The sequence below is a fragment of the Amblyomma mixtum genome, chromosome 1 (genome assembly GCF_055824585.1).
Source record: "Amblyomma mixtum isolate Tamu chromosome 1, ASM5582458v1, whole genome shotgun sequence".
NCBI classification, from domain to species: Eukaryota; Metazoa; Arthropoda; class Arachnida; order Ixodida; family Ixodidae; genus Amblyomma; species Amblyomma mixtum.
The window spans coordinates 308,901,444-308,915,741 of record NC_143012.1 but is presented as its reverse complement, the minus strand read 5'-3'; the positions used below and the strand labels follow the sequence as shown (position 1 = coordinate 308,915,741).

Sequence of the window (14,298 nt, the reverse complement as noted above, 5' to 3'; positions counted from 1 at the left end):
CATGATGTCACATGGCACACTCAGACCTTCTTAAAAGTAACTGCTGTAGCTTTACTACCAGGGTTCTTTCAAACCAATGTCTCAATTCTAAAATTCCATATCCCTGAGACAAAGAGAACCAAAACAAGGTCAGCACACTAAGTACTTTGCTCACCTTTTTCTTGGGACCCTTGTCAGTAATGGTGAGACTGTCCATGTCTTGCACCATGGTGTCATCACTGTAGGCGAAAAATCGCGCATGTGACTCTGCACTGAATACTTCACTAATTTCAAGCCCGAACCGCGGCTAAAATCGTGCAATCAACATGTCAACACACTGCGGACAAATGTTGTTTACTTTACGCAAACGCTGTCACACTCCAACAGCATACACAAACTGAACATGTCAAAAATCAACAGCAGAACAAATATTGGCCCTTCTTGAACTATGCCACGCCGCACACATTGCGATGTCCTGATATGGGACACGTTTACAGCACCTCCACTAACGTAAACAGCAGCAGATTTTTTTTAACATCTCGGACAAACGTCCTTAGCAGTAAGCCAAACGCGCATTAGTTTTCACGAAAACGAGCAGAACCTTTGATCGCCGGCTGCTGCACAAGCGACTACGCCACACCGCCGGTAGCCAGTGGAGCGCCGTCATTGACCCTGAACCTGTCAAGGCACTACGTGATCTGAAAGCGCTCACAAGTACTAAGTGATGTTTCGCACTAATACTTGGTTGCTCTGTAGTACATTTTGGCTGTCACGGAACACTAACGTTGTACGGGCACGTGTTTTTTTCATTAAAATGTTAGGCTTATTGTCGCCGACATACGGTTGATGCATTGCACCGAGCTGAGGTACATTGCGTGAGTCTCACCGACTACTTACTCGTCTAGCTTGTCTTTCTTGGTCTTCCTGTCTTTTCCCATGATTGTTTACCGCACTCCTGTTATATACAACACTATAGGTTTAGTATTAGCACCAGCAAAACACAAGTTTCCGTGAACTCGCATGTACAGACCCTTATGAACTAGGCCACGCTGCCGCGTTGAGAGACATCTACCGCTCAGAGCACGCATCGCCGCAGTGTAGCAGACGCGCAGTAAAATAAAGCGGGCGCTTAGAAACTTTTTCTTTACTGACGCGTAAAGTGTGCATTTGTTGCACGCGCAATCAGCAGATAGAGGCTGTAGTCACGACTTCGTTAGATGAAGGCGCAATTTTCTGATTGAGCCACTTACGCAGTTGCGCGTAATCGTTACACAAAACAGAAAGTGAGAGAGGGAGTGCTCGTCTGCTGCGAAAGAGCGCTTCGCGCACTTTTTCCATGTTTTCTCGGTTTTGTCAGTGCATATCGCCCTTTGACAAAGCGTGCTAGTCCTTTCATCTGCAAAATTTACGCGACAAAAGCACTATTTGACATCAAAAGGAATTATATTGCTAAATAATTAGAAGGGTGGCATGCGGTCAGTGAAGCTTACTGCGGCAGTTGATTTAAGTGCACACGCCAGAGCTACAACACTAGAAGAAGGTGCGCTACAATAAAAATATTTAGTTTTGTTATTAATGCGCTGAATAAAAAACATATTTGGCTGTTTCTACGAGAAGCTTTAAGAACTACGAATGTGCGGCTAATTGTGGCCGATTCCGGCAGCCAACAAAAATGGCGCTGTTGAAAGCAAGGAAGGCATTCAAGGTTTGACGCGTGAAAAATGAAAAATGGTGAGCATCCTGGACTTCTTTTTAATCCTGATCAACGCCTTTGTCGTCATCGTTGAAGTAGTTCTTAATAATTTTTTACGGTGACGTCAGGGGACCAGTGGTTGTGAGCCGACTACTCGCAAGTGTAATAGGCCGATTTCGCCGTGGAATGCCACCTTAATGTCTAAATTTGCAATCAACCGAGCTCTATTTCTTGTTGTCGCGGTGCGACGTGCGATAATTTGATAGTAGTAGTCGCACGATTCCCATTAATGTGATCTGATGGCCGGATAGCTTTGGGCCGTGTCTGCGAGTCGCCGACACTCGCGAACCCGGTTGCGTGAGAGTTATATACAAGCTCTGATAATGCGCCTAAAGCCATCGACATCTCTGATAAGAGACTGTCGATCTTGGACACAGTTCCGTCGAAAACGGCTACTCGAGTGTGTCTGCTGGGATGCGTTGGGGCGATAAATTCGCCAGGTGACCGGTGTAGCGAGCGTCCACGAGATTCAAAATCATGTACCGTAGGGTCTTGCGATGCGTGTGACTCTTGTTTAATTGAATCTTGCCGTTTCGGACCGCGAGCTTTTAGTTCTTGTTACAGGAACTGACGTGCTTGCTCTCCTAGCGTATTACGTTCACAGGTTTCCGAAACGGATTGTGAAAGGAGACGCGATGGTCGGTGATGATTTTTTTTTTTTTTCTCTCTCCTGCACGCAACTGATCAGCCGTCGGCGGACGCAGCTGTTAGTTTTTGCACTTGCCGCTCGTCAGAAACATCTTAAGCTTTCTAGTTGGGCGATTTCTTTGCTTTGCAAGTTTTAGTGTCCTGGCGATATAGTTCAAATTAAGTGGGCGTATACCTCCTTGCGATCCTTGTTGCGCAACTAGTCGTTCGCGGCTCTTAGTTCGGATCACAGTTTCGGGTAGCGACGGTTGTCGATACCAGCTGTTTCGATATTTCTTTTTATTGCGTGAAATAACAACCTCTTGTTCCATTCTTTTTCTTTATTCAGGGAGCAAATGGATCATTGTTGGAGAAGGAGATAGGTCACGATCAGTTTCCATCAAATGAGCACTATTTTGGTCTTGTAAATGTAAGTATGTGCATTTTTCCAGTCCAGTGTGACTGGGTCCCATATTCATGGTAAAACAGCCTCTGAAGCTTACTAAATGTTTTGTAAAACAGATGCTATGCTATGATAGGGTGTGTTTTATAGCAAACTTTTTGCCCATTAAGTTCGTGTTTTAATGTGAGAGGTTATGTGACACTTTCTTTATGGGCAAACGCACTTAACTGTGAATCTTGTATATAAGCAAAGGTAGTGTGAACGTGAAGTAATGCGGACATGTGACAATCCACATGTAAATCATGAATGGAGAGTGATGAGGGTAAAAAAACGAGTATTTACTTCACTATTATGCTTTAATCCTAAGTTCATGCCCTGTAATATTTAGATTTATGGACTGTGTCTACATTGACGAAGGGAATTAATTGTGTACACGTAGAACAAATACATTTTCATCAGTGATAATCGTGCGTTTTTGTTTTTTTCTTGCTGTGCATCTTGTATTTTATTAACATAAGTTCCTGCAATATATCTGCAATTTTCTCTGTGCTAAATGAATGAGTAATTCATTCATTTCATTGGCTTCGTTGACATTTTGTTTTTGATGACTATGCTGCCAACTTAGTGTCTGTTCTTTTGTCTTTATTTTCATGTTCGTACCACTTTCTTAGCTCATATCATCGTCATGGTTTTATAATGGGCCCTACAGTCTTGTGCTATCGTTAGGGGCATGGGTTATGTTTCAGGTTTTAGCGGTGCCATGGGTTTCCTCAGTCAGGATACAGAGCACAAGAGTTTTAGAGAAATGTAAAATGTGTGCCAAATGCTGGTTTTGATCTCTCGTAAAAAAGCTTGGAGTACCCTAAACAAAACTAATTTTGGCCACATGGCTGCAACACTTCTTGCTCCCCGGTGAGATAAAACTTCCATATATAATTGCAAGTGCAAAGGGCATAGGTCTTGTATTATATGGATTTTGATGTGGCCACCGCTCTCCCACTGATTGCAACTTTCTGCCGCCCCGCACAGTTTGGCAACACCTGCTACTGCAACTCCGTGCTTCAAGCACTGTACTTCTGCAAGCCATTCCGGGACAAAGTGCTGGAGTACAAGGCACGCAACAAGCGTACGAAGGAGACGCTGCTCACCTGCCTGGCTGACCTGTTCCACAGCATCGCCAACCAGAAGAAGAAGACGGGCACCATTGCGCCCAAGAAGTTCATTGCGCGGCTGCGCAAGGAGAACGAGCTCTTCGACAACTACATGCAGCAGGATGCGCACGAGTTCCTCAACTACCTGCTGAACACCATCGCCGACATCCTGCAGGCTGAGAAGCAGCAGGGCTCCCAGGCCAACTCCAAGGGAAACAAGTGCACCAGTGACGGTGCACACCCTCCGGGCGGTCCGATGGCCTCGGCAGGCGCGACACTGAGCGCGCAGAACCAGGCAGGTGGCACACAGCCCCCCAAGCCCGAACCCACCTGGGTGCACGACATCTTCCAGGGGACACTCACCAATGAGACGCGATGCCTAAACTGCGAGACGGTTAGTGTCCTCCCTGTTTGTATCCAGCCACTATATTCCTTTGGGGGCAGAGCAGGCTAGGGTTGAAGGCGTATCCATCTACTTTGGTAGCCGTTTTTGGTCATCAGAGCTTAGCAACAACATTCCACAAGTTTCAGTGAATAGCTTTAATGAAACTTTCGTAAATGCTGCATCGAAACTTTAGCCCAAGGCAGGATGGATGAAGCGGAGTTTAACTTAATAGCTTTAACCTGGCAGTTCTTTAAGGGAATGCAGGTGTTAGACCAATTAGTTAACGAAGAGACAGACAGGCATGATGTCAGCTTTCATCTGAACCAACATTGTTTTCTCATTCTGCGCTGTCTCATATAGTATAGTTTTATGACTAACCAAAATCAGTTATGCAAGAGTATAATATTGGCACAACGCTCATTTGAGATGCATAGGCACAGTGTAAAAAATATTTTCAAGGGCTCATGAAATAGTTTTGAAAGTGACTGTAAAATGCAAAGATTAGAGTAAATGCTATTGAGCATTCATGCCACATACAAGTCCCTAAAAGTGAGCCGATAATTTTCATCTCACGTTTGAAAATTTTCATTCCTGCACTTTGCGCACCGGCACATTTTAAATTGCTGATATCTCCGGAAGTTTTTTCCTCGAGGATGATGGGTGATCAAATATCAGTTTTCTGCTTTTTTTTTTTACTCTCGTTGCAAAACATTTCGGGGCCTTTTAAAATCATGGCTAAGCTTTTGTTGGCTGCACAATGTGGGATGCTATCTGATTAAAAAGATCTGTGTGGCTTGCAGTGTGATATGATATAGACAGGGGATTTATAATGTGAAGGAGAGAGCACGCACTGATATGGAGATTCAGTATAGTGCTGGTGGAGCTCAGTGACATGGAGCATCATGGCCAACACAGCATAACAAGTTGCATCACTACCTTCTTATTATTTTGAAATGGAAGTTAAGTATCTTCTCACAGTTGCTTCTCATTGGTGTTCTAATAGTTTTCACTGAACTCGCATTTCAGGTAAGCAGCAAAGATGAGGACTTCTTAGACCTCTCTGTGGACGTGAGCCAAAACACATCCATAACGCATTGCCTAAGAGGGTTTAGCAACACTGAGACGCTCTGCAGTGAGCACAAGTACTACTGTGAAAACTGCTGTAGCAAGCAGGAAGCACAGAAAAGGCAAGTGTCCACACAGTGAAGAGCTTTGAACATTGTGTCGCCTGCATGCTGCGTATGCACTCTGAACTTCATGCACACAGCTGACCAAACACTATCTGTTGTGAAGAAAAAATGTTGAAGCAGATTTAATACATTAAAAAAGTGTGTATAGTTCCTTGCCTCTCTTCGATGGACGGGTTTAAAATGGAAACTTTCATATGCGTTGAGACAGGGAGCCTTGACTTGTGCTTTGCTGCCATTATTTACAACAGCAAAGCTTGTTGCGACCAGTTATTGCCTGGTCTTGGTTAAAGTCTATACGGGGCGTAGCAGTACATTGTAAAGGCAGTAGACATGTAGAAAATGTTGTAAGACAGGCAGCTGCAGAATGGGGTATCAAAAAGCATGCCTTGGTCATCGTTCTACCCTGCGATACCATGTCCTGCGTTTGCCTTTTTACGCAAATGATGTGTATCAACTGCCAAGCTACAAGTTCTGGCAAGTGGTACTGTAAAAACGGTGGGTTTTGCTCTGTACACTTGATGCTGCAGGCACTATGACCTGTGTTTACAAGCGATTTTTATGAACACGGAATTGTGAAACAATCTTGAGGAAGGGCACTCACTAAATGTGGAACCTGGTGTGCTTTACTGGAGAGAAGGTAAAGCATTAGGGGAGCATGCACTCTGTTTTGTTCAATTTAAATATATATACATGCTTCTCTGGGAAGCAAAAGCTTAGGTAAAAAAGAAAAGGAGATTATTGGGGAAAGAGTCGAACAACTGCTTGTTTATATCAGATACTTCTGAGTTGAACCTTCTAGTATGTGTGTTGTACTTCTCTGCTGCACCCCTTGTTGTAGCCTTCACAACCCTTCTAGTTAGAGCTTTGTCATTCTGATGTGGCCAACTGTGATATGCAGGAGGGTTGGCTTACAAAATTTATTGTCTTGTCCAATAAAAGTTGTGTGTCCTGTTAAGCTACAAAGAAATTTCTGCCAGTGTATTCAGCTTCTTAGACACTTGAGCCCAGTTGCTTCAAGCTTGCGCACATTCTCTGCATATCAGTTGTTATTAAAGGTGCACTGAAGAGGAATCTGAACTCGTCTTTTTGCCGCGGGAACTCAATCTACACGTTCCGAGCATTCTTAGAAACTTCGATTTATTGCCCTGTGTGGCCGATTCCCCTGATTAAATCGAATTAACGTCCGGCTCCCGCCTTTTTTTTTTTTTAATTCTCCCTCGTACGGTGGGCGGAGTCGACCAACGCGGGGAGTGCCTTTCACCCTGTCCCGTGGCAGCTTGCCGCTCTGTCATCGGCAGAGTAATACGTAGTAGTCCGTAGAAGCAAATAGTCCGCGCATATTTTTATTTCTGCGGGCTTATTTTGCAGTTATATTATCTGCAAATTAAACTATTTATTCACGGAAACCTAAAAAACAAAATGAAGCGAAAGCAAAGCCTCCACGGAGCTGGCTGAAGGGCACTCCACGCGTTGGTCGACTCCGCCCACCGTACGAGGGAGAATTAAAAAAAAAGGCGGGAGCCGGACGTTAATTCGATTTAATTAGGGAAATTGGCCACACAGGGCAATAAGTCGCAGTTTCTAAGAATGCTAGGAACATGTAGATCTAGTTCCCGCGGCAAAAAGACGAGTTCAGATTCCTCTTCAGTGCACCTTTAAAGGGACACTGAGGAGAAATTGAAGTTGGCTTGTATCGACAGAATACCAGCTCCTGATTACAAAAACGCCACTCATACTGACAACAAAGCTCTTGTAACGTAGAAAAGAGCAAGAACCAAAATACAGGTATCGCCGCCACAGGCCAAACTCGCAAGTACAAGCGTCATGACGTCATATAACAAAACAGTGTTGCTAGAACCAATGGTTCTAGCAACGCTAGGACACGAGAAGCACAAATCACTGAGGCGCAGCCAATGCATGCGCAAATCTCCTTGACGTCGCCAGATGGCGCCACGTGCCGGGCAGCTACGCGCTCGCCTGAAGCATCGGGACCAATCAGCGCCTGCTCGCCGGCGTTAGGCGGGCTCCCGGTATTCCGCTAGCGGTATCAAGGTACACGGTATGCTAAAGGTGTCTATTTGCGAGAACTTCGTTGACGACTTCGAGAACGAGATCCATCGTAACGCTCGCAAAACGCCGGTGCAAAACGTAAGCGAAGCGACTGTAGCGACGGCCGCAATAGCCGATAGATGCCTTCAACGTGCGGCCGGCGGTAGCTTTCTTTTCGGCTGCTGCTAGGCCGCACTGCTGGCCGGCAGAAATCACGGAGTCTGCGTTACGTCATGTCACGTCATGTTTCACGTCACTTAGTCCTCTGTCGTCATAGCCGAATCCCAAGTTTGAATCACAGCGGCGGGAAAAACCTTTTCAACTTCGAATCCAAATTTCTTAGAAATAAATGCATTTTTCGCTGCCGGCCAAGTGGCAACAAAGCCATGACATGCCGAACTATCAGATTTTGCTATAAAAAATATATTAATAGTGCTCTCCTCAGTGTCCCTTTAAGTCTACAGGTAAGCAGCTGCGAAGGCATACTCTACTGAAACAACACAGTTTTCCAAGGAGGTTACCTGGAAATCAATGCACGACTTTATGCTGACACATGGAGTTATCTGCCGCCCCTGTCGAGTGTATTGTGTCCTGAGCAAACTGTTTCGATCTTTTATTTTTCTCTCTCCACAGGATGAGGGTAAAGAAGTTGCCCATGATCCTGGCATTGCACCTGAAGCGCTTCAAGTACACGGAGCAGCAGAACAGGCACACCAAACTTTCCTACAGGGTTGTATTTCCCCTTGAACTAAGGTTATTCAATACGGTAAGCACTGTGACATTGAATTTGATCCTTGCGAGCCCTATGCTGTGAAAGTCAGTAATTCAAAGGAAGACATTTCGTGTAGAAGACAGTCATGGCACGTAGGAATGATCTCACATTATCCTCATCAGCATTGCAAAATATTCGTAGAGTTTGTGCCGTGCTATTTCTGGAATTAGGCAGGTATCATTTATGCATGAGGAACATGGTGGGTTCCAAAGCTGCCTTGTTCAGTTTAATTGAGCTTCTGTTTGTGCACTGTTTATCCTGCTGAATCCTGCTGACATTAAACAGATGCTGGCATTACCTTCGGCTTTGGGCCATCTTATTGAATCACCAAACCTGAGTGGCAACTTCCTCTTTGTGCTGTTCATTCTTGACATTTCTAGCCTTTAAAACATAGCCACTCTTTACATTGTTAGTTTGTGGGCCTTATCCTTGAATGTCAACACCAGTGTAAAGCTCAGATCAGGCATGGGTGCTGGAGGTTTTAATGCATTGCATACTTCATCTTACTATACCATCACATGCCTTCTTTGCTCTTCTGGGAATCGGATAAAAAGGAACATTTTTAATGCTGTTTGCTTAGTCTAACCTCATTATAGTGAACAGATAGATTGTAATATTAATTTCATATCGCCAAAATTCACATCAAATTTCATCAAAAATGCATGCAAGAGCAGCACAATTTAGTCACAGAAGGGTCGTCTGCTCGAGTGACCCTTATTAGAGAGTAGGTAGAGACCTTTTCCGAAGTTTCAGTGCTTTTTCAAAGGGGATAGCGGCGGTTCCAGGGACCAGGAAAAAAAAAAACGGATTTCCAAATGCAGGTTAGCGACAGGTTGAACACCAGCTAGGGTGGTTTTTCCACATTACAGTGGTGTTCTGTGGGAAAAGGCATGTCATGACGAAGGCTGTCGCCATTTTCACCACTTTAATGGCATCCGACTTGAGTTGGACAGCCTCACCATCCATGCCACCCTTCATTGTGCTGCTGACGGGTTCTAGAGATGTGAATGCTGGCTGCCCGCATGACTTCCAACCCTCGCCGCTATAACTTCTGTGGCGCTGTTGTCAATACAGTGTTCCCGTGTAATAGAGTGATAGATAAAGGTGCAAGTCATGGCGAAGACCTTTAGCACATAGGAACATTTATTGCATTGAAATTTCTGTTTCGGGGATGGTGATGCATTGTTGTTTTTCAAACTGCTTTCTTTTGCTCCCATAGTCTGATGATGCCTACAACCCTGACCGGATGTATGATCTGGTAGCAGTAGTCATCCACTGTGGAAGTGGTCCCAACAGAGGACATTACATCTCCATAGTTAAAAGCCATGGCCTCTGGCTCCTCTTCGATGATGACATTGTTGATGTAAGTGCTCTCTGTACAGGACTGCTTTCCTTTGAATTGCAAAAAAGTAGGATTGACTTCCTCTGTCTATATTTTAAAAGCTTCCAATTACTTTAATGCCCGGATATGTAACTATCCCCAACATAACACTAGCCATTTTTGGCACTTGTGATCTTAGCTTCTTAGATTTTGATCTTAGATTTGCGGGCATATAGCAAGTAGTAGTGTGTGTGCAGTAGCAACAGTCTGTTGCAGAGAATACTACAGATCTTGTATCCACCTTCAAAGCTCTTTCAGTGAGTAGTGAATCGCTGCCACTTACGCAGGATTAGATTGTGTCATTGTGACATATTTATGCACTTGCTGAGATGAAGCTAGGATAATATAGTTATACTTGGCAACAGCTAAAGTGTAGGTGACCATTTAGTTGTACTTGTCTGTCATTAGCAAGAGCATGGCTTCTTGTTGATTGGCTTTACAGAAGAACTGCATGCTTCAGAATGCCATGTATAACCCTGCCATGTGTCTTTGTGCATGGGGTTTACAGCAAATATCGCAGAACAGTAAGGAGTGTTTGTTGAAAGTGCATTTTTATTTGCTTTAAGCATGCCCATGTTGATTGCTATCAGAGTTGAGAGATTTCTCCTTGTTATTATAATGCAGTTGAACCTTGCTACTACAAAATTCACGGGGATCTTTACAAATTTCACTGAAGAGGAAACTTCAGTGACGTGAAATCAGACTAGAACATTGACATATTGGACTGGATAGTTCATGAACAACATCTATGTTTCAAAAATTCTGTAAACTTTGATCTTTTGCCATTTGGAAATGAGTGCCGTGGTAAGATCTTCGTGGTACTACTCCCGAAATTTCAAACAGTGGACGTATGCGTGAGATACGCGCTCCCGCCACACTGCCTACCAAAGTGCCTCTTTTTTTGCATGCGTTATAAAGGCACCCCTGTTTTCGTCCTATGGTAATTAGACTGTACTCTGCTGCCTAGAGGCATTCTTTGATGGTTTGGGCAACGCAACAGAAATGCAGTGACTCCGATTCTTCAGAGATGCTTTGAACTCTGCCATTTACACTGCAGGGCCTGTATGGGGTGTTTGTACCAGAAAGGAAAAAAGAAAAACTTTATTATGACGCTTGCTGGTGGTGCAAAAGCAATATTAGAGTGCAGCCAGACTGGCAGTGATGCACTTTGTGCAATGACATGTTGCCCCAGCACGCCAGGCGACAGAGGTTTGGTTACATACCGCTTTCTCAGTGTCACTAGGCCAAACGTGCTCGACACTGAAGCTACAGTGGAACCGTTGTGGAACTATCCCCTAATTAAAACTGTGCATTGAAATTAACATTCAACTTACTTCCATCATTCCTTCATCAGCGAAGTAAGCATGAAAGTGGACCAATGTGCGTGCACGCGTTTCACATACTTAAATTGTTTCAGACTTCAGATATCATATCGATTCAAAACAATTATCTTTGGGCTTACGTAAATAGCATATCTAGCCTAAAGAAAGACAGTTCATTTGTTTTCCCAACGGAAAACACCAATGGTTAATTTTTTGCAAGCATATACAAAATTTCTTACAGTCAAAGTAATTGGAAAATGTAATAGTACGTAGTGCTAGGAAAATGTAATAGTACATAGTGCTAAAACGCTAAGATTTATGCAATCAACAACCTAGGGGATGTGGAATAATTTTGTGTTCCAAAGGTTCATAAATGCTAAACTGCCAGAAAAAAAAAGCAAGACTTACTTTAGTACTGGTGGTATACTACGCCAGGAAGAAAATGATGGAATATGGGCTACTAAGCTCACTGTTCTGGGAAATATTTGTGGCTGCATTTGCTAGTTGGCATTAAGGGGGGACACTGGTCTTGAAAAAAAAATTTTTATTAATGAAGTCACAGTTACAAAATCTTCAGGGCATATGTATTTTTGTGTGCTGATTCTAAATATGTCATTTAATTTCATGTAAAACAATTCCTTGAGCACTCATGCACTCTTTATGCTAGTATTTTGCAGAGAGTTTTGAAGAAAATTTGCTGCGGGACACTCGCTGAAATGTATGCCATTGGGTTCTCTTGACACCAAGGAATACAATAAGGGTGAAATTGTCTTCCTGCCTATCATAGAACTTAAGTTATAGAGTTTTGAAGGTGTCGCTTCAGAAATGAGAAGGAAAATGTGTATTTCTGTGTGTGAAGTGGCAGCTTCAGTACCCTATTACTCAAGTTCTATGATAGCCAGGATGATAATTTTACCCTTATTGTGTTCCTTGGTGTCAAGAGAACCTAATGGCATACATTTCAGCGAGTTTCCTGCAGCAAATTTTCTTCAAAACTCTCCGCAAAATGCATGCATAAAAAGTGCATAAGTGCTCAAGGAATTGTTTTACATGAAATTAAATGACATATCTAGAATCAGCGCACAAAAATACATGTGCCCTGAAAATTTCATAACTATGACTAAATTAATAAAATTTTCTTTTCAAGACCAGTGTCCCCCCTTAAGGAGTGCCCTATTTGCAAGGTCAAGGAAGCTAAATTCACTTGAAAAGGAGAAATTAGTGCCAGACAGAAAATGCTGTAAGTTCACAGTGTGCACGATTGTGTGCAAAGCACTTTAGAGGGCTAAGAATTCAAAACTGTATGATCATCAAGGAGACCTTGCATTTCTCACCCTGTCTATTGTGTGAAATTGTTGCAGAAAATTGATGCATCGGCGATTGAGGACTTCTACGGACTCACGTCGGATACGCCAAAGACATCGGAGTCGGGCTACATTTTGTTTTACCAGTCAAGGGAGTGACATCGACACCAGCATGGAAGACGGGTGGGCGGGGAGACGACAGGGGGGGCTTAGCCACCTGTGCGGGGGCCTTGTCCTGCGCCAGAGCAGCACCTTTCTCTGCTCCTGGTGGCCATTGACCAAGGTCCAAGAGAGGCAGGTCGGAAGCAGAGGCAGCTACCATTTGTCACCGCGCTGCACGGGGACTCATCGGCGCTGGACAAGAAGACCTGCACAGCACAGCGGCACAGTTTTGCATTTGTAAAGAGGTTGGCCAGGCAGGTCGAACAGGCACCAAAAAAACCGTGACATGTGTCCTGCGCAGAGTTGAGTGGATGTAGCACTGCGGCTGTTGATGAAATTTGTCTGAACAAACGGCGTGTACATAATAAAGTTTTTTACGGCCGCATCACAGAAAGGAAAGGGGCTATCAACAGCAAAGCAGATTCTTAAGCACTCTGCTGATGTCTTTCTTCAGGAGCAGGCACTAGCAGCGCTGAATTTGTGGGTAACAGAGCAGCCGTACGGCCTCATGAGACCACGGTTTTGAGCAACTGGTTCAGGCCCGAGTTTTTTTTTTCGAGTGCTGAAGCTGCCTTGCTGTTGTGTAGTTGTTCGTATAGATATAGCGTTAGGTTTTGGGGGTTCTGGGGTGGTGTACAGATTAATTTATGGTTGCTAGGTTTTATTGAGAGACAGTTCTAGCATTGGGGCTTTGGGAACAAGAAGTGTCACCTTCTGTGGTAAATAGGCAATATGAAGCAAACAAATTCAAAATGAAGGACTTTTTTTTTTCCTTCTTTGTTCTCAGTTTTTAATGTTTCAAGGGTGACAATGTTTCACGAGGAGAGATGTGACTCTTTTGCATTTTGGGTAAATTTCTTGATCGTGTCGTTTCTTTGTTAGATGTCAAAAATAGTTGCAGACTTAGTCAAGAAAGGAGTGAATCAAGAGTGCCCATCAAACAAAGTTGTACAAAAGACACAAGACACAGATTAAGGTGAGAATGTGTTTTTGTTTGTAGCATTATGCAGCATGTGTAAAAAGTGTAAGAAGAGAATAAGAGCCTCATTCACAGTGTATAATATTGTACAGTTGCATCGCCTCTTATTAAAGCTTTGGATGCAATGTTTTGTGTACATGTCATTTCCTTCGCTTCATACAATACGAACATTTTAGCTATGCAGACATGCAGTTACATGCAGGGTGTTTTGCCAGATATGACACACCCTCTACATAACTTTGTACTATGGCAGACAACAAAATTGACATCTTGTAAGAACACAAATGGGGTATTGTTATCGGTCATCTAGCATAAAGTGTATTTCTATGAAATAGAAGGTTACTGTTTTAAACCAGCTTTTTTTTTTTAGAAGACTGGAAGTGTATGAAAGAATACAGAAATTAGTAGACTGCCTTAAAGAAACCCAAACTATAGCATCAAAGGATTAGTTAGCAATTGTTGCCTGGCACAGGGTGCTCATTCCACAAATATTTCACATTTGTGCTTTGTTTAGGACACGGACTGCGAATAGAGTGAAGTGGCTGCTAATAACGGCATTGCTTAGTGCTTAGTTATCAGCATATTAAGTAATGCTGAGGGTTTTTTATTTTTGTAGAATATTTTCTTAACGCTTGATGCAGTTGAGTGCACACTTTTTTTTTAAGGAGAAGTGTATTGGCAGAACTTCTTAAATATATTTGTATTCAACATGCCGTGTGCAAGGCTTATCGGGTGTCTTAAGCACTATGTTGAACCACGGTGGATCCGAACTCTTTAGCTTGCTGCTATTGCATCTGCAGGCTGCTAGGACCGCAGGTTTACAAAGCACATGTGCACTTCC

The 14,298-nt window shown here is 43.5% G+C and overlaps 2 protein-coding genes across 3 annotated transcripts in view; one reads left to right on the top strand and one right to left on the bottom strand.

Annotated features, from left to right (window-relative positions):
- Window positions 1-1,167, bottom strand: part of eIF5B (eukaryotic translation initiation factor 5B) — a 42,960-nt gene extending 41,793 nt beyond the window's left edge. The window contains exons 1-2 of one of the 2 annotated variants that reach the window (XM_089566848.1): window positions 877-1,167; window positions 155-218 (exon numbers count right to left, since the gene is read on the bottom strand). In XM_089566848.1, coding sequence (XP_089422974.1) covers window positions 155-218; window positions 877-917 — 105 coding nt within the window. In that variant the 5' untranslated portion in view covers window positions 918-1,167. Of the gene's footprint in view, window positions 1-154; window positions 219-580; window positions 653-876 lie in introns of those variants that run through there. The other variant, XM_089566849.1, reaches the window with a different exon arrangement.
- Window positions 1,168-2,390: 1,223 nt separating this feature from the next.
- Usp12-46 (Ubiquitin-specific protease 12/46) lies at window positions 2,391-13,582 on the top strand (the record flags this gene model as incomplete). The annotated part of the gene is made up of 7 exons (XM_089582055.1): window positions 2,391-2,438; window positions 2,709-2,789; window positions 3,792-4,307; window positions 5,325-5,485; window positions 8,171-8,303; window positions 9,529-9,672; window positions 12,374-13,582. Coding segments are annotated over 7 exons (1,185 nt in total), but the record flags the coding sequence as incomplete, so codon positions are not given.
- Window positions 13,583-14,298: the final 716 nt, after the last annotated feature.